The following is a 24,729-nucleotide window of genomic DNA, read 5'->3' on the forward strand; positions in this document are numbered from 1 at the left end:
TGGGAAGCCGCCAGTTCTGGCTCCATCTGGGGTTTGGGTGGAGGTGGCCCCCTCACCTGGGGGACTGAAAACAGGAGCCCCAGGGACATGCTCTCAGCCTCCACCCGGGCCAGGGCTCCTGCCTGGATCGGCTGCCGCTGCCTCCCCCGCCTCCAGGGGGTGAGCTGGATGCAGGGGAACTTGGTCTCTTCGAGCATCGTGTCCTAGGACAGGGCCTGCCAAGCGGGCGGTCCTCACGGACACCGTCAAATGAAGGAGCCCGTCGTCCACTTCTCGGTCACAAAGCTGTGAACCTTGAGCATTGAGAGTGGTGGACTCGGGGTCACAGCGGCCTGCAGGGCAGGGGCAGAGGGTGAGACCCTCGTTCGTACTTGTCATGGCGACATCTTTGAGGATGAAATCGACTCTCGTTTCCGAATCAAGTCAGGGTTAAGTTCTTCCAAGATGCTTTCTCCCTAGACTGCCCCACACCCTCAGGACTCGTCACCCACACTCACTAAGGTATCTTCACCATCTACAGGCATGCTGTCCAGAGCATGCTCATCTCAGGGGCCCTCATGACCTCTGCTCTCTCATTGGGGACTGTGACCCTCTCAGCCCGTTTCTGACGCAGGGCCCCATGAGGCAGGGCTGGGGCAGGTGGAGAAGGGAGGTGATGGATGGCAAGAGTCTTCCAGCCAGAATACCCCTCACTGTGGTCCCAGACTTGCTGCATGAGCCCGCTTCCTTTCTTCTTCTTTTTAAAACTTTTGTGTCTTTACTTGGCTGCGTGGACTCTTAGTTGTGGCTCACAGGATCTCCAGCTGTGGCATGCAGACTCTCCGTTGAAGCTTGTGGGATCTAGTTCCCTGGTCAGGGATCAAACCCGGGGCCCCCTCCTTGGGAGCTCAGAGTCTTGCTCCCTGGGCCACCAGGGAAGCCCTAGTCCCCTCCCTTTCTTTCTCCGAGGTGGAGGTCTGACTGGGTTCAGGTCTCCACTGCACCACTGACTTCATGCTTCTCAGTGTGTTTCCTCATCGGCAAAGCCATATCTCCTGCAGGTTCTGGGGGGTTCTGGGGAGATAAAATCGTGTCTGCAGCATGGACGGGCCCCTGGCACCAGCCCGCCCTCTATCCACATCCACAGCCACACTCCCTTTCTCCTTGGTGTTGGAGGTAGGAGAGACGAGGTAACTGATCCAGGTGTTAGGGTGACAGTGGGCTTGGGAGCCGCCAAGTCTACCTCCTCACTTCACAGATTTGGTGGGGAGGACAGAAGAGGGGGCCAGTCCAGCGTCATGCGGCGAACTAGGGAGGCAGCTGGAGCTGGGTCCCCGGAGGCCTGGCTTTCATGCCATGTGATGGAACAGATGCTGTTAAAAGGCTGGTCCACGGAAGGCTTTCAGCGGCTGCTTGTCACGGGGACATCTCAAAGAGGCCGTCCAGCACCATCCCCAGGTGCCCCAGGGCTGGGTCCAGGCTGCCTGTGCTCAGGCGGCTTACCAGCCTGGTGACCTTGCCAAGCCTCTTTGCTCATCTGAAAAAGAAAGATGATGGCGCTGGTACTCAGCTCATAGGAAGATCATAAGGATTCAAACCAGGCTGTCCATGAAGGGCCCAGACTGTGCTGATTGGCGGGAGCACAGCGAATACTCACCGTGGCTTTCAGTATATCACAATGATAAAACCAAAATCATAGAGAAGCATCTAGAAAAACTTCACATCTGGAAGCGATTCTAAAGATAATCGGTTTTGACCTCCTGGGGTAAGTAAGGCCCTCTGTAGCGATACGGGTACTTCCGTCACCCCCTTCAGGGCCCTTCTGCATCCTCCCGGTAGCAAAACTCTCATCATTCAAAGATGTAATTGGCATTTATTACGGCCAGCACATTGGGTTGTAGGCGGTCCAGGTGTGTGATACAATGGACTCGGGTTGTTATGTGTGGTCATGTGTACTTTACAGGACGATGGGGCGCTTCTGGCATCGGTGTGTCCTGAACTTTAAGGCCAATTTTATAGGGCTTTTACAAGGAGGCTGGTCGTGTGGAGGGGAGAGCCAGGCTTGATGGGAACGGAGGCCTTGCCATGTATTAACTGGAGACCAGGGGCAGTCTACCTGCTCTCTGGGTCAGGGAACTGCAGAAGGTGGGCCCGATGATGGCCAGCCCCGACAGACTGAGGCTAGAAGTGGGGTCTTACAGCTGGAAGCGATGGTCGAAGTCTGCAGGGGGTGCACTTGGCTATCTATGACCTGTCGTTGGTCACATCTCTGGCTTACTTGATGCTAAGTTCTTAGGGACCTAACCCTCAATTATCAAACTGTTTCTATTGAAACCATGATGTGCTTTACGATATTCTGCTCTGCACGTGGCTCCCAGGAATGCATTATGGAGAACAGCTGGGCTGCTGCTTGTAACACCCACGTCTCAGGCAGCCAGAGAGTGACCATCACGTGGGCCCTAAGACCGTCCTCAGGCTTATCCATTCCTCCTCACAGCATCCCTGACAAGCGCAGCTTCTGAGAGTCCCCTCTACAGGGCAGAAGGGCAAACTGAAAGGGAAGGACATGAGCTGTGAGTGCCAGCTACAAAGGAGAACAGAGGTGACTGCTGGAGGAGCCCCTGGGCCGCACTACAGCTCAGCACTGGGTGTCCGGCGTGTCAGGAAGGGCACGACTGTGCTCAGGGTCTTTTGCTTAACAGGGAAAGGCAGGGCGCGCTGCCTTTAGAAAGATTTCCATCAACATAAGTTTAAAATATTCAGTTCCTGTTACACACCAGGTCCCCTGGTGCCAGCGACCTCTGGGCCTGAAGACAAGGCTACAGGAACAAAGCCTCATTAGACGTGTCCCCAGGGAGTGTGGGTGAGCACGCGCAACTTCCCAGGGTAATAAATCCACCACCGGGTACTTTGAAAAGGCCAGGCATCCTTCCAGTTTGTCTGTAAGGATCTGGGCAGGATTCGAGTTACTTCATGTTACCTTAATTTGCCTTAAGTTAGCCAGTCTCCATTCATCCGCTAAAACCGACTTTTATTGAGCCCCTAAGACGGCCAGGAGCCCATTTTAGGATTTGAGTCCGGAGTTTCAGAGACACCCACTGCTCACCAGGTGTTGCCCTGGGGAGCCCATGCCCGGGACGGGGTGGGGGTGCTCCCCTATGGTTTTGCATCTCACGTCTCGCCCTGGGTGGGCTTCGGGCCCACACCCCTTCCCTTCAGATCGGAAGGTGTCTTAGCCCCGAGCCTTTGGACAGGGCGGTGCTCCTGCGTCAGCCTGGGAGCCCCCTTCCACAGGGTTGGTCTCTGCCCTGACCCCTGGACGGAGGGAGACGGGCATCGGGCTGTGCGGGGCGCTCCGTGGAGAAGGACTCTTTTCCTGGAGAGAAGTCTCCCGCGGCCTGAGCTGAGCGCAAGCTTTACTCCTGAGCGCGCAGGACGGGGCCAGAGGGCGGCTCCCGGGAGGCGGCCTCGCCTCGGCAGGTCGCGGCGAGAGGGACGGGGACAAAGGGAGAGAAAGGAGGAAGCCGCCACGGTCCACGTTCGGGACTGGAAGCCCTGCCCCCGAGAGCGCCCGGCCCGGCGCGGCGCCCGGGGCTCCTGCGGAGCGGCCGCGGCGGGGAGGGGGCGGCGCGGGGCGGGGCGGTATATCCAGTCTGGCGGAGGGCGGGCCCTCCAGTGCCGGGCCCGGACGGCGGGTGGAGGCGCCGGGAGCAGCCCAGAGCCGTCGCGCGCGCGGACCGTCGCTCTATGGGCACAGGGAGCCGCTGAGCGCGAGAAGAGCCCGCTTCCGCCGCCGCCCGCACCTCGCGCCGCTCGGCTCGCTCTCCAGGCCCGCGCCCCGCGCCCCGCGCCCGCGCCGCCATGAACCACTCGCCGCTCAAGACCGCCTTGGCCTACGAATGCTTCCAGGACCAGGACAACTCGACGCTGGCTCTGCCGTCCGACCAGAAGATGAAGACCGGCACGTCGGGCCGGCAGCGCGTGCAGGAACAGGTGATGATGACCGTCAAGCGGCAGAAGTCCAAGTCTTCCCAGTCGTCCACCCTGAGCCACTCCAACCGAGGTGAGGGCCGGATGCCCGCGTGGCCGTTCGCCCTTCCCCGACGCGCCTCCCAGGTGGCAGGGCGAGGGGCGCGCGCGTCCCCATCTGGCGGCGCGGGGCAGGGTCCGCGCGGAGGGCCCCAGCGGGTGCGCCCTGCCTCCTGGTCCACCGTGGAGCCGCGGCCCTGACCGCTCAGTGGCGGACAGTCAGGGCCGACCTCGGGTCCCGGGGTTCTCTTCCCCAGCCGGCTCAGGGGTCTCTCCCCAGCCCGATCCTGCCCAGCTGCCCGTGGTCGAGCGCCCCTCACCCTTCCCACCCCAACGTTCACGGACTTAGCTGTGGGGTCCCGGTCCGGGGCGGAGGGGCCGCCCAGTGCCTGGCTGGGATGGACTGGGAGTCACGGAGCCCGCCGAGAACTCGGGAGGGGCTCGCACTCCGGGAACCGGGCACAGGAGGCAGGCGCCCTCTGATGGCGCCGGCGCGGGAGCCTCACACCCGGAGGAGGCAGTGTGGTTCCCAGGTGGCCCCAGGGCAGCGCGGACCGTGGGGGCTGAGCCCGGGGAAGGGTCCAGGACGCCCTCGAGGCTGAGAGCAGCCCCCTCTCCCTCAGAACTCGCCTGCCCACTCAGCCGGTGTAGAAGTGTGCCTCTTAGAGGCCAGAGGCAATTTGCTTGGAGGCCAGAACCGCCCCTACCCCTGGCTGGGCCCTGGTGCTGGGCACTCCTTGATCTAGGCATGGGCCTGGCCAGCCCCTCCCTGCCGCGCTGAGGTCCCCCAGCTGTCAGGGAAGGGCAGGAGAAAGGGGCAGGACCCCTGAAACTCAAGGAGGAAGGTCTGTTACCTGACAGTCGCCTCAGTGGAAGTTCTAGACCAAAGACTCATACAAAGCATTTCCCAGTGAGAATTACATGTAAGTCAGCGGGTACCTTCTACTTAATTATTTAGTTAAGTTTGTGAAAGTCCGGTCAGTCGTGTACAGCTCTTTGGGATCCCATGGACGGTAGCCCGCCAGGCTCCACTGTCCATGGAATTCTCCAGGCAATAATACTGGAGTCGGTTGCCATTTCTTTCTCCAGGGGATCTTCCCAACCCAGGGACTGAACCCGGGCCTTCTGTATTGCAGGCAGATTCTTTACTGTCTGAGCCATCAGGGAAGCCTAGTAGTTTAAGGCTAATGAGGAAGCTGCAGACTGTAAACCAATACAGGTCAACCAAGGTTTATTTATTGAAAAAAAAAAAAAAAAAGAGGTATATTTTTCAAGTCAGGAGCTCATGAGAGAGTGGGGTAGACGAGAGTAGTAAAGAGGAGGAGACAAAGGGGACGGACCCCCGCCCGTGGTCCATATGCACACAGGTATGCACACACACACACACCACCTCTCTCTCTCACACACACACACACACACACACACACACAGCAGCTCACGATTTCTACCTCCATGCCTCCTTCTCTCCCCTGAGTGGCCCCAGGTACAGCTGAGGGCGAGAAGATGGCTGGCAGAGGACTGCTCTGCGCCCAAGCCCGCATGCCTGTGTGGCTCTGTGCCCCTGCCCTGGCTCCTCTCCCGCCAGGCTCCCACTCAAAGTCGCAGCTTCCGGAGTGCTTGCCACCTTCGTGTTTGCTTGGGGCCTCCGCGGCTGCTTCCAGCCTTTTTTGGAAGTAGGACTGGAAAACAAGTGTCCCCTTTCTGGGCGCAGCGCAGTCGCTGCTCAAGCCGGCTTCCTCTCTCCCTGGGACGGGGCTCGCCGGTCCCTCCTCGCCCGCTCCTCCCTGGCCTGCGCTGGGGGCCGCAGCTCTGTAGAAGACAGCCAGGCGAGGTGCCCGATGCCCCCTCCCAGCCCCAACGGGGTGCCGGCTGGGCGCCCCAGCCTCCCTCTCCGTGGCGACGTCCACCCCTCCCCTTCCCACGCCTCCACCACGAGGTCCTCTGGGGGCGTCAGCAGGTGTGCGTGGACTCTGCCGATAGCCAGTGCGTCCCTCTCCGAGGGCTGACCCTGTAGGCGTGTCCCTTTTACCCTTGGCTTGGACCAGTTTCCCCAGCGGGCGCTGTAACTGGGCGAGGCCGTCAGGCCACCTGGAGCTAGTGTTTCTGGTTTGTCTGGCTTTGTCTTCCGAGGGATCCCCTCCTTCTGGCGAGCACCGCCCAGGCGCCCCCTGTGCGCTCCGCGACCACCTCTGCCGGCTCTGGTCTCTGTTTGTCCCGTTGGTTTCGTTTGACGCATGTGCTCTGGTTCCCAGGACGGGTGACGGGGTCCCTGGGGGGACCGCATGCCAGGCCGTCCCCCTCCGCCCCAGGACAGACTCGGTTCTCCTGCCGTTTCCCACGACAGGAGAGCAGGCTTCTGTGGGGTCTTTGATTTTCCCGGGCCCCTGCCCTGGCTCCGGCCCCACGGGGCTGCTCTCCACCTGGTCCGTGACATGAGGGGCCTGGAGCCTTGGAGGATGGGGAAAGGGGCCCGTGGAAGGGGCCTGGCGCAGACGCCGTGCCCTCCCCCAAAACCTGGGCCCAGACAGATGCCCTGCCCAGCCAGGCAGTGCCCAGGGAGGGAGGGGGTCTCTGGGGCCTGGACACCCTTCAGGAGGAGTCTACTCGGGACCTGCCCCTGCCCCCCCCGCCGTCTTTTCCTGAAGGGGCTCTGGGGTGTGGCTGCCCTTGCTTCCTAAGGGTGCCCATGGGCAAAGGGTGTAAGCCCAGGTGGAAAGCAGAAGGAACCTGGGGAGGTGGCCGCCCAGTGGGAGATGGGGGCTGGAAAATGTGACCCCCTTGAGGGGGAGTCCATGCGGGGTGGATTGTGTGGGAAGGGGCTGGTGCACTGTCGTCCCGCCCAAGGCCCTGTGGCGCTCACGCCCTTTACACTCCGCTCAGAGCCTCTGCTGAAAGCTGACCAAGCCTACTCAGACTCAAATCCAAACCTGCCACCACCACCACGCGCACACACACACACGCACGCGCACACACACACGAATGTGCACACACGTGCACACACGCATGCACACACACACGCACATGAATGGGCACACCCTTGCACGCACACACACACATGCTGGAGCCCACTCCCTTCTGCACACCACTCCTCACTCCAGGGAGTCCTGACCCGCCCACTCTGCCCACTGCCCCGAGAGGCGTCACCACGGGCTGGGGGTCCCATCTGCACCCTCCTCAGCAGCACGGGCAGAGGTGGGGGGTGCGCGGGGCAGGTGTCCTCTCCCCGAGGCCCTCCTGGCGGAGGCTTGCACCCAGGGGGAGGGTTGGCACGGCCCCGTCTAGGGCCGCGCTGGCTGGCTCTTGGACTTGCGTGGGCCATGTCTCAGCACAAGGCTGCACCCAGGGCAGGGGTCCGCTCTCCGCTCTCTCGGAAGGTGCCCCGTCCCGGGCACGGGCCAGGCTCAGACGGCTCTGCTGGGCTTCTCCCTCGGGACCAGCGCCGAGGGGCAAGGAGGGCGGGGTGCCTGTGGCGGCCTGTCCCAGAGCAGAGTGTCCTGATTACACCTCGCGGGAGCCAGTCCTCCTTTCTTCACAAGGCCTCTTGGCTCGGAGCTGAGGATTTAGCCAGCATTTCCACCGGCCTGTGACAACACATGCTAAAATGCCGAGTAGCCCGGCTGTCCCACGGCGCACGCCGTTGCCCAGCTTCCTGCCCCTTTGCTAAGCTCATTGACAGAGATTAAAAAACAAACAAAACAAACTCCTCTCCCCACACACCACACTATCTACACCAATACCCCAGTTGTTCGAGGTTTAAAACTCTGGGAGCCACCTCTCTACAGGGCATGACTCCTAGAAGTTGTGTGATGTTTGAACAAAACAAAATGAAAGAATGCTTCCCGGGAGTGGGAGGTAGCCTAGTGCAAGGCTCTTTATTGGCTGCACCTCTGAGGCACGCACATGTGCACACAGGTGTCCTCGCACACACACTCACCCTGCCTCCCAGCTCGTGCAGCAGCAGGAGTCCGGCTGGCCCCCGGAGGCTTGAGCGCTCTCTGGAGCTGTTGCCAGCTGCTGTGTGACCTCAGGCCAGCCCTGCCTCTCTCTGGGTCTGTGCAGCCGTAAGAGGTGGGGTGCGATCGCCCCCCGATGTTTCACTGGAAGCAGATTGTTTGTCTCGCTGCCTCTGCAGACCGTTTCCCCAAACCACCTGCCGCGGCAAAAGGCCGCTCCTCACAAGACACAGCCCTCCCTGTCTCCCTCCAGGAAGCATCGGATCACTAAAAAATATCTCCCAGTGCACACTGCTCTCAATCGTGGCCATGTGTTGGCACCGTCTGGGAGTTTTAAAGAATGCGTGTGCCCGGGTCCCACCCTGGAGGCTCTGGTTTAGTTACTGTGGGGACAGCGTGGTCAGGTGGACTTGCAACAGAGTTCAGGAATCCTTGTTCTTGTCTCCACCCTGCCTCAGACAGAGACCCAGTGTGGGGATCACCCCATCGCATGCGCGTGCACACACACACACACACACACACACGCACACATATAAATGTCATCCAGCGTGGCGGTAGCTGGGGACAGTCGTTTACTCTGGAACCCCCCGCGGGGTGAGCCCTGCCCAGCCCTGCCCCCTGTGCCAGCCCTGCCCTTGGCTCAACCCTCAGGCTCAGCGGTGGCCGCGCACAGATCATCAGAAGGAGAAGCAGGTTCAGAGCTGGTTTGAGCACGCCCCGGCCAGCCCTCGGAGTCACGTGTGCTGGCGAGGGACGGGGGAGACAGGGCTGTGGCGGTCCAGGCTGCTCTGGTGTCTGTTCCTACACGTGCGCGGGAATGGGCAGGACTGTGCCAGGGTGGCTGTGGGGCTGGGTAGAACGCCCTCATCCAGGGCTGGGTGGCACGTCCAGAGCTCCCCTCTGGCCTGGGCGAGGGCGGAACATCTCCCGCCATGCCTGGTGGTGGGAGGGCAGGCGCCGGGCTGCTGGACGGTCCAGGCGCCCAGGCGTCTCCTGTGCCATCTCCCCACAGTCCTTACTGTCTCACTGAAGTCCCTCTTACTGTGGGCCCCTCTCTGCTGGGCACCCCTGATGGGAGGGATTTAGGGGGTGAAGCAAAAGCATTTCAGGGCCAAAAGGTAGTGGGCGTCCTTTCTCAAGGTTTTGTGCTGAGGAATCGACGTAAGCACGAGAGCACCCGGAAGACAGGGCCTTGTGGGGCCGTTGGAGGCGCCCCTCTCTGAGGCCCGGCGCTCGTGGGGGTGGGGCGTGGGGGCTGGGGAGGGGGGTGGACTCTGTCCTGGAGCAGCCTGGCCGGCAGGCTGGCTAATGTCCCGAGGACCTCCTCCAGGTGGAGTCCGGTCCTGGGGTTGGCGTGGGTGGGGACCTCCCCCGACACGCACACACGCACACACATGCACACACACGCACACACACACACGAAGAACACACGGCAGGAGTGCGTCCAGCAGGTGGCCACGTGCTGACCGGCCCCACGGGAGGCCTGAGCGCCCGGGGGGTCTCCCCAGGAGGAGCTGGCCATGGTCGGGTTGGGGGAGCTGGCGGGGGCGGGGGCGGGGCCCACCCAGAGGAGAGCAGGAATGTTTCAGGTGTGGCGGGTGTGGCCACGGAAAGCCTGGAGGTGGAAGGATGAGTCATCCCGGGTGGGTCCGCCCGCCCGGCGGGGGAAGAGTCTTGGGCGTCCTGACGAGGGCTCCCCGGTGACCCGGGGCGAGTCGCCCCTGTGCGGCCCGAGGGGAGGACCCCAGGTGCTTTCGTCTGCGGCATGGGTCTCCCCCGATTGCTGACCCAAATGAGGCTTCTGTGCGGGCAAAACGGCTGACGATGCTGACCCCACGGGGAAGGCGGACCTTTGCCCTCTGACCCCAGACTTCTGGGGGTGGGCAGACACCTCGTGGCAGACACATGTTGGACAGAGAGGCTCACGGCCCTTCCTGAGAGGACTGTGGGTGCCGTGCTCCCCGGGAGGTGGGGTGAATGTGGAGTGAGCGGTGCTGGGACCCTTCTTCCCACCCCCCTCCAGGGCTACAGCTGTGGGCACTCTGGCTCCAGTCTCTCCCCAGTTCACGGACCAATCAGGGTCCTCTCTGGGTGAGGGGGGACCTGGCCGAGTGGAGTGAAGGACCCCAGTGTCCTGCTGCAGGTGCGGGCTGGGCGGGAGCCCCATACCTCACCGTGCCCAGCACTGAGACAACAGCAGCCTGGGGAGCAGGGACCAGGTGGGGGTCATTGTGAAAGGCTTCCTAGGAGTGGTGTCCAGAAAGGTCAAGGGGCCAGTGGAGAAGCCAGCAGAGCTGTTCCATCACCCTCAGGGAGAAGCCCCATGTTCTTCCTGCTGCACTTGACTCAGAGGGTGGTGCTTACCAACCAGACCCCCGCCCGAGTCAGGAGAGGGAGCCCTTGCTTCTGCTGTGGGAGCAGGGCTCACAAACGGCTCACCTCCCACCTGCACCCCTTTGAGTATCTGGCACACTGCAAGCTGTGACTGCAAGTGTGTGAGGTCTCTGGACTCCCCTCCCTCGAAACCACAGCCCACAAGCAGCTGCCTTCTGCCTGAGAAGCAGTGCTGGCTGGTGTGATGGCAGCCTTGTCCTCACAAGGAGGCCAAGCCAGGCAGCTCACAGTGGGAGTCAGGAAGTCTGACCCCCAGTCGCAGATGATCTTGGGAAGGTGCCTTCAGGAGCTGCCTGGAAGGGCCTGGAGACCTTGGTCCAACCAGAAGTGAGAGCTGCCACCCACACCTGTCACCACCACAGTCCACCTGGGTCACAGGAACTGGCCTTGGCTGATAGGGTACTCCAGATCCATGGCAGAGAACTCCCCCTCTGTCATGTGGAGGGAAGTAAGAGGGAGGCGGGCAGGTGCAGGCAGGGGAGGAGATGCTTCAGCTGGTGACGTCACTGCTGACCGCCTCCCTCTCGAGCAGGGAGGGGCCCCGTGGGAGCCTGCCCTCCATGGAGCCTCCTGGGGACGCCTGTCCCAGGACCCCGTGTCTGTCTCCAGCCCAGATTTCCATCCAAAGCGGCTGGCTGGCCCACACCCACCCCTGGGTGAGGAGTTCCTGCCCTGTGGGACCCTGGTCTGTTCCCCCCGCCCCACCCAGAAGGGCTGCAGGAGTGGGCTGGACAGAGGGGAGGTGGACAGCACGCCGGCTGTCGGCTGGCTCCCCTGGGTGTCCATGTCCGCAAGATTGCCTCCAGGCTCCTCCTGATGGGCCCAGGGCACCCTGGAATGGGCACACCTCTGGAGGGACCCTGAGGCTGGCAGCCAAGGAGACGATGATGCCCAAGCCTTGGGTGCCCAAGGCTTCCTTGCTGAAGCCTGTCTCTAGAGACAAGAAGGCTGGCTTCCCTGAATGCCACAGTGAGAGTTGTCATGATCACACAGTCTTGGGACCTGGAGGTGCAGAGAACCCACCCCTTCTTTCTCCAGAAGAGGAAGGCTAGGCCCAGTGCAAGTGCGTGCCAAGTCTCTTTAGTCGTGCCCAACTCTTTGTGACCCCATGGACTGTAGCCCACCAGGCTCCTCTGTCCATGGGATTCTCCAGGCGAGAATACTGAAGTGGTTTGTCATTTCCTTCTCCAGAGGATCTTCCCCACTCAGGAACTGAACCTGCGTGTCCTGTGCCTCCTGCGCTGGCAGGTGGATTCTTTACCACTGAGCCACCTGGGAAGCCCCCACCGAGGTCCAGAGCCAGGACCAGTTTCAACACCTCTAGGCTGCAGGGCAGGGGTCTCTGCCACAGCCAGTGGCCCCAGCAGCCCTCCGTGGTAGCGGCCTGGGGAGTCAGGGGCAGGGTCCCTCCTACGAGCTGTCAGGGTCACCTGGCTCTAGACAGAGGAGGTGGCCCGAGGCGGGGATGCCAGCCATGTTGCAAAGCTGCCCCTGCTCTGCGTTCTTTCCCCGCTCGGGGGCTCAGTGCCCACCCCCAGAGGTGTGGGGGCCTGTGGGGCACAGCCCCGGGGGGGAGCGGACTGAGCCAGACACTGCCCCTGGAGCTGAACTCAGGCCCTTGGCCGGGACCCACCTTCCCCAGGGCCGTCACTTAATGAGGTTGGGGGCCAGCCTCGCTCCCGACGCCCAGGCCACAGCTCCCGGTCCAGGAAATGGGGCGCCAGACGGGATGCGGCCCAGGGTTCAGACCCAGGACAGCCCCACGGGCGGAGCTCGCTCCCAGGTTTTGAGCTTGGGTTCACTGACGGTTACGATTCTGCGTCTGCAGCCGAGGCTTAGCACGAGACACAGCGTGAGCGGAGCCCCAGGCTGGTCCCAGCCAGCCTCCAGGCAGCGGGCAGAGCCGGGCATCCTGAGCCGCCCCCGCCCCGCCCTGCAGAGCCAGGCATCCTGAGGACCCCCCCCACGCCCCCCTGCCGTGCAGAGCTGGAAGTCCTGAGGCTCCCCCCCTGCTATGCAGAGCCGGGCATCCTGAGGGCCCACCCCCTGCTGTGCAGAGCCAGAGGTCCTGAAGCGCCCCCCCCACTTCCGGTGAAGGGGCTGCGTGCCCAGGCCGCCCTCTGCGAGCCGAAGCCACTTTGCCCCTAATAACCGTGATGACACTCTGTCCTCCTGCGGACCCTGTCATCTGCGGGCCCACACGCTCTGGGAAAACAGTAATTACTCCTTCCTGGTCCTTTGAGGTCGGTGGCTGCTCCCCCTTCAGTGGTGGGGGCACCTGGGAGAGGAAGGAGGCCCCTTGCCCCATCTGGGTCGGGAACCAGAGTCTGCCGGGTGCGGGCCGCATCTTTGGGCACTGCCCCGTGGCCCTGAGCAGAGCCTCTGTGCCCAGCATGTCCACCTCCTGGCTGTTTCCCCTGAGCGGGAAGGCCTTCCTCGTGGAGCGAGGGGTCCTGCTTCCCTGGACCAGGGCGGCAGGGGCCCGAGGCCCCCCAGGCCAGCTCCTGACCTGTTGGTGCCAGCCCACTGCAGGTAGACCCCGGAAGAGGGCTGCCCGGGGCCCTCAGAGCTGAGCCTGCAGCCATGCTACTGTGCAGGAGGCGGGCAGAGGAGGAGAGGCGGGCACAGGGCTGCTCCCTGTCCTGCTGGTCTCCTCTGCGGGCGCCGATGCCTGGGGGACGAGGGCTGGGGGCAGCACGGGGCCGGCACCGTCCTAACCCCTGTCCTTGTCCCCAAGGCTCCATGTACGACGGCCTGGCCGACAGCTACAACAACTACGGGACCAGCAGCCGGAGCAGCTTCTACTCCAAGTTCCAGGCGGGGAGCGGCTCGTGGGGCTACCCGGTAAGGAGCCGCTTCCTGGGCACTTGCAGGCACGGTCCCTGGTTTGAGCAGGAGAAAGCGTCCTGGCTGCTGAGAAGGAGGTGGGGGGCAGCAGGGTCCCCCAGGGGAAGCCCCCCATTCCTCACCGGTCTGTTTGCTTGGCCATTATTTCACGTCGCGCTATTGCAGCCTCCTTCGGGGCAGAGTGGGTATTTCTAAATGTATCAAATGAGAACATTTTAGAAAAGGCATAAACAAAACATCATTTTTTTTTTAAGTCCATTTTCTCCTATGTCCGATTTACTCATGGATCTGAAAGAAGTTTGAATTCTTGTGGTCCGGTCATGGGCATATTTAGATATTTCTAGGAAAATCCCCAGGGGCCCCCTCTCCTCAGTGTGTGCTGATGACCAAGGACGGGACTCTGGAGGTCCCCTGAGGGTGGGGGCGGGGGCGTCCATGGCGGCGGCAGCTCTGGAGTAAGAGGGTGTGTGCCAGGGCGCGGCATGGCAGCTCTGGAGTGAGGGTGTGTGCCAGGGCGGCATGGCTTGAGTTTGTAAGTTGGACAGACTCACGTTCAGAGTCTAGTTGTGCTGCTACTGGGCTTGTGACCTTGGGCCAGAGTCTTCTGTGCCTTAGTCTCTCCACATGTAGGACGGGTCTGACAGAGTCTACCTCTGGGTTGTCGTCAGGACTAAATGAAACAATATGCATTAAAAAAGCTGAGCAAGAGACTGTCCTCGATGCCTCCATCCTGGCCCTGTCACCGTCCTCTGTGGCCTCACCTGCTGTGCCCATCACCCATTACTGGGCAAATACCTCTTTGGCCCTAACTCCACGCCAAGCACTGAACCAGATGCTCTGGTTCAACCACACAAGCCCACACAGGAGTCTCCTGCTCCTCCAGATCGGGGTGCTGGGTTAGGCGACGCCCAGGTTTTCGCCCAGTCTGCAGATTCCGTGACTTTATTTTTGCTAACGTCCACGTCAGCCTGTACTGCTCCAGGAGTTCTGCGAGGCCCCTGAGGCCTGTGCAGCGGGGACAGCTTTTCCAGGAGACGCTGGGCTCTGTGCGCTGGGGCTTGGGTTTCAGCAGCTCTGGCTTTGAGCCCACGTTGCTCACAGATGTCACCCTGATTGTCCAGGTCCCGGGCAAGAGAGAGGTGGGTGATCTACAAGTTACATGTTCTTTGTCATCCCCTTGATTCCTTCCTCCTTGAGGTCTTATTGAGGCTCATTAGGGAGGACTTGGCCCCACTCCAGTACTCTTGCCTGGAAAATCCCATGGACAGAGGAGCCTGGTGGGCTGCAGTTCATGGGGTCGCTAAGAGTCGGACACGACTGAGCGACTTCACTTTCACTTTTCACTTTCCTGCATTGGAGAAGGAAATGGCAACCCATTCCAGTGTTCTTGCCTGGAGAATCCCAGGGACGGGGGAGCCTGGTGGGCTGCCGTCTCTGGGGTCGCAGAGTCGGACACGACTGAAGCGACTTAGCAGCTTAGCAGCAGCAGGGAGGACTGGGCTTCCCTGGTAGCTCAGACAGGGGGACTCGCCTTTCTTGCATGTCACAGGTTTAACTAGGTTTGCTGTGCATTCATTTGCCCTCTTTTTTCAGATTTTTGATGTCAGTTGGTAACACCAGGGCCAATACCTGCTGAGCACAGTGGGCCCAGCAGGTTGGTAGTTCAGGCACAGATGTGAGCAAAAGGCTTTGACACGTAGACCGATGACCAGGCAGAATCTGGGGATGACTTATAATGCCATGGAAAGGGCGAGGAGAGAGGAGGGCAGGCCCCTGGACGGGACCAGCAGCGAGGATGAGTAAGCTGCTGACTGAGCAGTTGCTGTGTGTCTTCATGGCGGTGCGTTGCCCAATCGGAACCTGGGCGCTGTGGCTCTGGATCAAGCTCTGACCACCGGGTGCCGGCGCTCCCCTCCGTGGGTGCTTCACCTGCCCTGGGTCCATCCCCCGGGCTGCTCCCGTCAGGTGGACCGGGAGGCGTTGTCTCAGCGGACCTTTGGATAGGGCTACGCGAGCTCTTCCCAGGGCTTGCTCCCAGAGCCTGAGTGTGGCAGGGCTGAGTGTTTCTCCCCCCCATTGAGCCCGTCCCCGCCGCCCCCACCCTCGCGGTGCCTGCCTGCTGACACCTGGTGAGAACCCCTCCCTCCAGGGCCTGCTGGCGGGACTTAAGACATGACTCAGGGCCGGCGCTGTCGGGGCACGTCCTGGCTCCGCTCCGCTCAGGAGGCTTCTGGGAACAGCGCACAGCTGCGCGCACACGGGGATTTGGCGGCGGGAGGGGCGGGGGATGGTGGTGGAAGAATTGATGCTGGAGCCAGCACGTGTCAGCCAGGACGGCGGAACCCAGCAGGTTGGGACTCAGGCCGCGGAGCAGCGGGCAGCAGCGGAGATGCAGGGAGAGCCTCAGGCCAAGGGGCTGTCCCAGGGACGGTGCGCCCGCGCCAGGGGGCTTCAGCCCCATCCCCTCCCCAGAAACCGGCCCAGAGGGCGGGGCTGGGGGCGCACGGGGCACGCGGACCCTCCTCAGAGGAGCCTCCAGCTCCCCTCAGAGAAGCAGGGAACTGGGAGGAACCCAGAGAGGACGCGGGCAAGGCGAACGCAGGCCTCGGTGGCTGTGCCGCAGGATTGCGCCAGCTCTGCCGTTACTCGTGACCCTAAAAAGCTTCATAAAATATACTGGTCTTTAGCGCCATTTTAGGGGCCCCCTAAGAAAACCAGCCCCATTTCTGTGCTGTCAGGACCTGTGTTTGAGCAGAAACGACAGTCAGCCCTCTGAGACCCTCACTTCTCAGGCTTGAGACATTGAATCAACTTCAGATAACAAAGATTGGCTACCCTTGAGCATGGATTTTATTTAAATATGCCAAGCACCTGTGGGCGGTTCCAGAAAGGAAAGTTCTAAAGGTGTTTAAAAAGCCTTAGGATTCTACCTTATATTCTATTTCAGCAATAGTCTTCTAATTTAAAAAACATAGATGAGATATATATATGTGTGTGTGTCAGTCTCTCGGTCATGTCCAACTCTGAGACCCCATAGTCTGTAGCCCACCAGGCTCCTCTGTCCAAGGGATTCTCCAGGCAAGAGTACCAGAGTAGGGTTGCCATTTCCCTCTCCAGATATATATATGTCATCATATTACTTATACTACTTGTAATCTACAACCATTTATATTACAAGTCAGTCTTACCAGGTGGCACCTAGTGGTAAAGAACCCACCTGCCAATGCAGGAGATGTTAGACAAGGGTTTGATTCCTGGGTCAGGAAGATCCCCTGGAAGAGGGCATGGCAACCCACTCTAGTACTCTTGCCTGGAGAATCCCATGCACAGAGGGCCTGGTGGGCTACAGCCCATGGGGTCGCAAAGAGCTGGACCCGAGTGAAGTGATTTAGCACACATACACACACATGTCACAAGTCAAGAAAGTTGGACGTAGAGGGCGTGTAATAGAATGAAGCACAGTGACTGACACACCACCCAGGGGCTCGAGGGAAAGAACCGGTCCAGAGAAAAGCCTTGACCAGTCAGTTGTCCATTCTCTTCTGCTCGTTCCAGCCTCCTGGCCCTTGGAGACTGAGTCTACGGGGCGGCACACGGCTAGAGCCCAGAGCCCAGCACCTTGGGGAAAGGGGAGTGGGTGAGCTGAGCCGAAGGGTGGGGCGTGCTCAGCCCTGTCCTCAGGACCAGGCTTGGGGAGTGTCGGAGCCCACCGAGGCTGACGCTGCACAGCTGAGGCCCCCCCGGCCCCGTGAGGCCCAGGGTCTCATGGCTGGTGACGGGGAGCAGACTGGACCCCGCCTCCGGGCTCTCGCCCTGCCGGATTTTCCTGTCCTCACTCCAGACATCAATCTCCGTATTTTAGCCTTACAGCCCGTTCTGGGGACTCAGACAATACCCATGACTTCACATCCGCTCACTTCCTCCCTGCCGCCCCCACCCACACCCACCCCTTCCTCCCCACCACCAAGAGCTGCGGGGCAGCGGCCCTTTTTTCCTTCCTGGACTTGAGTCGCTCAGCCGTCAGCGTCAATGGAGGTCAGGATGGGCTGCCCAGTAAAATATAAAGGAATGCAATTTTGGAGGCCTGTTTATCCTAAAATGTTATTTGTTCTGGTCTGATCTTCAGATTTAGCTGGGTGTCCTGTGCTTGCAGGTCACTGTGTATTCCCACTTATTCCCTGTAATATAAACAAGACCCCCTAAGTGCCGTCTCCTAGGCTGGGGACCCAGACAGAATTTCTTAGGGGAGTGAAGGGAGGCTGCTGGCCCCTCCGAGGGTCCTTGTACCAGGTCCCTGGAAGCGGGCTGCTCTCACCCTGGCGTGTCCTGGACGAGGCTGCAGCCCGTGGACAGGTTGGGTTTCCCAGGAGCCTTTCCCGGGAAAGGCTCTGGGTTACGGTGTCAGTCTCCTTCACTTGCGCCTCCAGCCTGAAGGGTTTTCCACAAACCAAGACGTGCGTCATGAGCATTCCATCCCTCTCGGCGTCACACGGGAAAGAGGTGCTTTGGCTGTGGACAGGCTGAGAGCATCCTGCTGGGAGCCGATCCCATACGGTAGCAGCTGCCAGGCAGTCTGGGCTAGGGTACCCCCGGGGGCACCGTGTTGAACCCCTTCTCTGTGCTCAGTTACACCAGACCAGAGCTCGGAGGGCCAGACTCCCCAGGAGAATGACCAGTGGAGATTCTGTGTTCATTCTGGCCATTGACTCTATTTTTCTACTTCATCCCAGTATTCTTGGGCTCCCCTTGTAGCTCAGCTGGTAAAGAATCCGCCTGCAATGCAGGAGACCTGGGTTCAACCCCTGGGTTGGGAAAATCCCCTGGAGAAGGGAAAGGCTATCCACTCCAGTATTCTTGGGCTTCCCTTGTGGCTCAGCTGGTAAAGAATCTGCCTGCAATGCAGGAGACCTGGGTTCAACCCCTGGGTTGGGAAGATCCCCTGGAAAAGGGAATGGCTACCCGCTCCAGAATTCTGGCCTGGAGAATTCCATGTATAGTTCATGGGGTCGCAAAGAGTCGGACACGACTGAGTGACTTTCACTTTTTCAGGGCAGTCCAGTGCTTAGGACTTTGTGCTCTCACTGCTGAGGGCCCAGGCTCTGTTTGGGAAACCAAGACCACACAAGCAGACTGGCACTGTTGGAGGAAAAAAAAAGTTATTTAAAGAAAACACCCAGGATTCACTACGAATCTTCCTCTCAGCCTCTTCTCAGCTATGCGTGCTTACTGACATGTTAGTGGCCTCCATGTGCTGGGACCCCCTCCCTGAGCGGGGTGGGCACGCAACACCCTGAGGTGCCCGGAGGCCCCCTTCTGTCGATGAGAGGGCTAGGCTTTACAAGGCTCCGTGGGCAATGGGAACCCAGGCTCTGGGAGCTGCGTGTGCGCAGGGTCTGCGGGGGCCGGGTGAGGGGCTGCCGGAGAGAATGTGGTGGGACTCTTGCCCTTGAAGCAGAGGAACAGACTGTCTGTGCTAGCAAACAGACTCCTCCCAGAGGCAGGTGGTATGGAGGGACCCGTTCTTAGCCTCAGCTTGCCTGTCTCCACAATGGGTGAGAATTCCCGTTTCGAGGGCAGGCGGGGCTGTGGACAGGATGTACCAGTCAAGTTGGAGGCTTCGATTCTGCTCTTGTCAGCTGCTATGAGCAGAGGGACCTGGGGCTCATCTCTTGAGGCCTTTCTCATCCTTGGAGGAAGGCTGTTGGACGAGATCCTAGTGGAGGGCCCCTTCAGCCCTGACTTTTCAGGCTCTGTGTGGCTGCAGAGCAGCCCCTGAGCGGCTGCCAGGGCCTGACGGTGGTCTCCGGGCAGGGTGGGGCAGGGCCGCCCCCAGGCCTGTGGGTGCACTGCCTTCTGCTGTCATCTGGGCTGGTCACCAGGGAAACAGTGGCTAATTAACCCTTGCAGCAGCCACAGAGCTGCTCAGGCTTCATTGCCCTTCGCTTTACAGAGAGGAGGCGGGCCCTCGAACTCCTTACAGAGGAGGGGAAGCCCCTAGAAACCACCTCCTTGAAAGCCCAGGCCTGTCTCCTGCCCTGCTACCCGCTCTGGGTTCTCTGATCGGTTTGGAAAGTCCCGGCGGAGAAGCAAGCCCCGTCCAGGCGGGCACGGCTCCTGCCCCCAAAGGGAGTGGTCTAGGTGCTTGCCAGCCCGGGTCCTCTGCCAGCAGTGACGCACCCCTACCCAGTCCCAAGGGCCCCGGGCTCTTGCCGGGCAAGAAGAGGCAACGATCCTGCTGCCGAGGGACAGAATGTGCCCGAGAGGGGAGACGAGGGCATGGGGCCGGGGGCGCCCCCCACTCCTTTCCCTGTAGGAGCGGCCCCCGTCTGGCCGCGGCCGGACCCCAAGTTCACCAGCAGGGCCTCCTTGGCTCTGAAGTCCTGTGTCAGGTGTCCTCACTTGGGGGAGAGAAGCTGGCACCTGGGGGCTTGGAAGGAAGAGGGTGCAGCAGGGAGCCATGCAGGCAGAGTCCCAGAGCAGCTCTGGGCAGGGAGCTGAGCTTGGAGGGCTGCCCTTCACAGACAGCAGGGGCAGGGGAGTGCCCAGGCCTGGGGCTGGCACCGGGCCCCTGGGCACTCCTGTCTGAGAGTTCACCAGGCAGGGCCATTCCCCCCAGTAGGGCAGTGCCAGGGGCCAGGCCCCAGCGAAGGCAGGATGTCACCTGGCTGGGTCCCAGCTGGCGGGCCCCGGCGGGGCAGGGGGCGTGCTCGGGGAGACGTGTGCCCACAGGGCCTCAGTGCGCCGGAAGGTCGGACTCTGCCCACCCGGACAGTCTGCAGTGGTCCTTCCCCATGGGGCTCGGGAAGGGGCGTGCCATCCTCTGGGAGAGGATGGAGCCTGCGTTTACATATTCTTGGCTTTAATCCACCTGCCGCTTCCGGTCAGCGTCTTCCTAGAAGGCCGCTCCCCATGAGCCACTGTCGGGCTCGCCTTCCTTCTCACGAGTCACCTCAGAGCCTCCGAAACCTTGGAGGGAAGATTTGAAGACTCAGGGCCGATCACAAGCTTCTTCATTTCGTGCCAGAAGAAAATTAGTGTTTTTGGTTTTGCCTTTTTAAGTCCTGACAAGAACTAACCTCAGCCAACCAGTCTTTAAAGCCCTAACTCGCCAGTTAAAAACAACAGCTTGAGAGGCTGGGATGAGGTGCTGTGGCGGGCGGCAGAGCCACCTAACCTCCAGCCTCATCTCCTGGGCGTCAGTGGCGGGCGGCAGGACCAGGTCAGCCCCAGCCGTGGTTCCCGGTGTCCGGGAGGCTTGGGGACGGGACCCCGGGGCTCTGGGTGAGCAGACAGGCAGGGCCGGCTGGGCCCCTGCCTTCACGCTGCGTGGGCGCAGAACGAGGGGGCTGGGCCTGGGAGCCTCATCAGCAGGGCAGTTTGCTCTCCCCCATCTTGTCTCCACTTCCTGTCCTGGCATCCTGGTGGGATCAGAGCTAACCGGGCCTTGGGGTTCCGATTTATTAGCGGGGAGACCAGGCTCCAGCACGGTGCAGGGCCTGGCCCAGCAGATGCCTCACAGGTCCACTCGGTAGAACCGGGTCCAGAGCCCAGTCCACGCTGCGGGGGGTGTTCAGGCCGGACAGGCGGCCCAGACCTGGTCTCCCGCCTCTCCTGCTCGGCTCCAGAGCGGGGAGCAGGGGGCGGGGGTGCCAAAACACCGGCAGGGGTCTGCTGCCTGCCTTCCCTTGCGTTGCGGCTTCCTTTGTCACCAGGCTCAGCGGGACAAGAGCAGCAAGCAGACTTTCCCAAGCTGGTGGATGAAGCCCCCACCCCTCGCTAGGGTGGGGCCCAGCCTCCTAGCCCAGGGCCCCCCCACGCCCCCCCCACCCCCACCCCACCCCACCCTGTCTCTACGGAGGCCTTCCTGCTTGGGGAGAGCAAACTCAGCTGAAAACCCAAATCGGGACAGGTGATGGGAGGTAGACACAGCTGGGGAGGGAGGCAGCTGGGGGGCTGCACCCCCACAGCTGTACGAGGGTGTGGCCAGGAAGGGGACGAGGGCAGGCTGGTGGTTTGTTCCCAAGCTCTGAGCTGGGGAGAAGGACACGTCCAACTGCAATCCGGCTGAATCATAGACGCCCAAAGGCAGAAGCCTGCAGGGCCCACCCTGGTTGGGGAAATGCAGGCTCAGAGGCATGAGGGGATGGCCCAAGGGTGCACAGCCACCCTGGGGAGACCCGGCCCTGGGGCACTGACCTTGGGGCCCCTTGTCCAGAACTCCTGTCCCGCTGTCCCTGCCAGGGAACCTGGGCATCTGATCTCCACTTTTCACAAAATCATGACACCAACAATTATTCCTTAATTTTAATAGACTGACTTTTAAATTTCGGTGCATTCATTTTGAAAGGAAACTTTGTATCAGTAACGCAAGAGAGAGAGAGAGAGAAAAAAAAGTATCCTTATTTAAGTCCATAGGGGGATGGCTTTTTTTTTTTCCCTACCCAGAAAAGGGAGGTTGGCAAATGTTAAAGACACATTCTGGCACCAGCTTGGGCCTTCTCCTCGTGGGAATCAAGGTGGAAAAAAAGTTCCAGGAGGCCCACAGAGTGGGAGGAAGGGCGGGGTGCTGTGCAGGAGGCCGGGAAGGAGCTGGGGGGCTTGGGGCAGGCCCTTCTCCTCCCTCTGAGTGCCCCCAGGGTGGGGAGCGAGGTGGCGGGCTTCTAGGGCCCCGGGAAGCACAGCAAGGCTTGGCTGATTCCAGGAGCTCAGCCTTGACCTGACTCCATACTCACTCGTCTTGCCCTCCTCCCGTGACCTCGCCAGGCAGCCGTGTCCCGATCACAGGTGTCCCTTGGGAGAGAGGGCCTCCGCCCGGTCCTGTAGGCATGAAGCCGTGTCGCGTGTCGCCCAGCCAGGCACCCGCGCTCTTCTTGAGCACCTCACACTGTCAGCCAATGACGGAGGCAGGCGCTGCCAGGGTCGGGGGCCCAGGGGAGGCGGTTTCCCAGGCGCTGAGCCGACTGACACCGGAGGTGCCGGGGCGGGGGCCACGGCTGCTGTAGGGCCCCAGCTGCAGAGGCTCTGGGCCACTAGATGGCACGCGTGTCACCAGACTCTGGCGGCCAGGTGGCCGGAGGACGAAATCCGGGAGAGGTCGAAGGTCTTAGTCCTGCTTCAGAGTCTGCCGCATCTTAGCTGTGTGGCCTTGGCCTGGCCTCAAGTTCTCTGAGATTATGAAATGCTCTCAGGGCCTTCCCTGGTAGCAGTGGTTAAGACTCTGGGCTTCCACTCCAGGGGCTGCGGGTTCAATCCCTGGTCTAAGAGCTAAAATCCCACATGCCACACAGTGCAGCCAAAAAAAAAGAGAGAGAGAGAGAGAGAGAGATGCTATGGGAGAGAGCTCTGCAGTCTGTCCTGAACGTCATCCGGGTGGGAGGCAGGGGTTGTGAGGCTCCAGCACGAGGAGCTGTTGTTGTTCAGTTGCTCAGTCGTGTCCGACTCCTTGTGACCCCGTGGGCTGTAGCACGCCAGGCCTCTCTGTCCTTCACTGTCTCCTGGAGCTTGCTCAAACTCATGTCCATTGACTCGGTGATGCCATCCAGCCATCTCATCCTCTGTCATCCCCTTCTCCTCCCGCCTTCAATCTTTCTCAGCATCAGGGTCTTTTCCAATGAGTCAGTTCTTCACATGAGGTGGCCAAAGTATTGGAGCTTCAGCTTCAGTGTCGGTCCTTCCAATGAATATTCAGGGTTGATATCCTTTAGGATTGACTGGTTTGATGTCCTTGCAATATGTCCAGGAGGATGACTGGGGGGGATCTTTGCAAACTGAAGTACCAGCCCTGCTACAACAGTGATCATAGGCTCAAGGCACGTCCAAAGACCTTCCCCGTGGAGTCTCTTTGTGAAGTGACGTGATGTGTGAAGACCTCAGTGGAGTGACGTGTGTCCCACACAGGCAGGTATGCGTGTAGCAGTGTGTGTGCACATGTGCACAGGCTCACCTTCCAGAGCAGGGCTCGGTCACCAAACCCTGGAGCTTCCAGCCAACCTTCTTGTGAAATCATGACTGTCTCCCCAGCAGCGGTGCTTCCTTCACCGCGCAGTTTCCAAGGAAGAATCCGCCCTGAGGACGTTGCCACCTCGGGGCGTCTGGCCTTCATCTCCTGGCTCAGTGCTCAGGGGTGAGTCGGGGCCCAGCGATCCCCCAGACCCCTGGCACAAGGTGGGGTGCCTGGCCCAGGAGTCTCCCTCACCCTCAGGTGCGGTCTCTCAGGAGTCCACCCTTCGTCTGAGGTTCCAGGGGTTATTTCACGTGGGAGCCTTGGAAGGGCCAGGGGTCCCCAGGATGAACCACCACTGGAACCAAGGAGCTGCCTCTGGGTTCAAAAGAACTTGGGGCTCCAAGAGGGTGCAAGGACCGTGCCTCGGACTGGTCTGAGCCCGTGAACGGTGGCTGACGCTCAGGGGTCCTTTGCCTCTTGGGCGTGTTGAGAGCTGCCTCTGAAAGGCAGTCCCCTGCCAGGGGGTCCTTCCCAAAGTGAAGCGGAGATGTCTGCATGTGAAACCCGAAGTCCCAGTTCCCCAGACCCATCCTAGGGGGTCAGAAGCTGAGGAAAGCCTGTCTCAGGTGTGCAGGGCGAGAGTTTCAGAAGACCCAGTCTCTCCCACAGTTCAGTGATGGAGCAGGAAGCAGGACGTGAAGGCAGACCTGGGTGCTGGAGCTGAGTACCTGAGCTGGGTGCTGGAGCTGAGTACCTGAGCTGGGTGTTAGAGCTGGATGCTGGAACTCAGTACCTGAGCTGGGTGTTGGAGCTGAATACCCAAGCTGGGTGTTGGAACTGGGTGCTGGAACTCAGTACCTGAGTTGGGTGTTGGAGCTGGGTGCTGGAGCTGAGTACCGGAGATGGGTGCTGGAGCTGGGTGCTGGAACTCAGTACCTGAGCTGGGTGCTGGAGCGGGAGCTCACACCATTGTTTCTTCGGACATCACGTGTCGTGGAGGTCAGCTCTCAAGGTGCAGGATGACCAAGTATACCGGCCCCGCCCCCTGCCCCATCACCGGGAACAGCAGAGCCATGGTAGCCTGATGCCTACCGTTCTGGGAGCAGACGTGGGCCCAGAGCCCAGGACAGCAGGATGCTCCTTTTCAGGGCCGCAATTTCTCTCTCTGGAAAGAGCAGCGCCTTGAGACAGCCCCATAGGCTACAGCCTGGAGCATCACAGGCTCTTCTCTTCGGGCCTCACAGTCAGATACTTCAGAAGACCTCTCTGAGTTACCATGACTGTTCTCACCACCGCCTGGTCTCTGTGAGCCCCGATCCCACCGTCCCAGGTTACAAGGAACACTAGCCATTGTCAGCCAGCTCTCTGGTGAGATCTTTGCTCCCAGAATGGACCTCAAAACTTTCATTTTATCCACATTAAACAAATCAGGTGCTAGAAGATGCCTGGCAGCTGGCATCAGTGATTCCAGATCTCCATGTGCTCCCTGCAGCCTGCGAGCTGGTCACCCACCAGCAGCATCCAGTTCACAAGCCAGGGCCCCCGAGTGGGCACAGTCGTCTCTGGGTGCAGGTGATGGGCCCC

The 24,729-nt window shown here is 60.8% G+C and overlaps 1 protein-coding gene across 1 annotated transcript in view; it reads left to right on the forward strand.

Annotated features, from left to right (window-relative positions):
• The first annotated feature begins 3,645 nt into the window (after positions 1 to 3,645).
• PKP1 (plakophilin 1) overlaps positions 3,646 to 24,729 on the forward strand; it is a 39,857-nt gene continuing 18,773 nt past the window's right edge. Inside the window, exons 1-2 of the mRNA XM_027565831.1 lie at positions 3,646 to 4,042; positions 13,093 to 13,199. Coding sequence (XP_027421632.1) covers positions 3,841 to 4,042; positions 13,093 to 13,199 — 309 coding nt within the window. The 5' untranslated portion in view covers positions 3,646 to 3,840. The remainder of the gene's footprint in view (positions 4,043 to 13,092; positions 13,200 to 24,729) is intronic.

This window comes from Bos indicus x Bos taurus, chromosome 16 (genome assembly GCF_003369695.1).
Source record: "Bos indicus x Bos taurus breed Angus x Brahman F1 hybrid chromosome 16, Bos_hybrid_MaternalHap_v2.0, whole genome shotgun sequence".
In the NCBI taxonomy this organism is placed as follows: domain Eukaryota; kingdom Metazoa; phylum Chordata; class Mammalia; order Artiodactyla; family Bovidae; genus Bos; species Bos indicus x Bos taurus.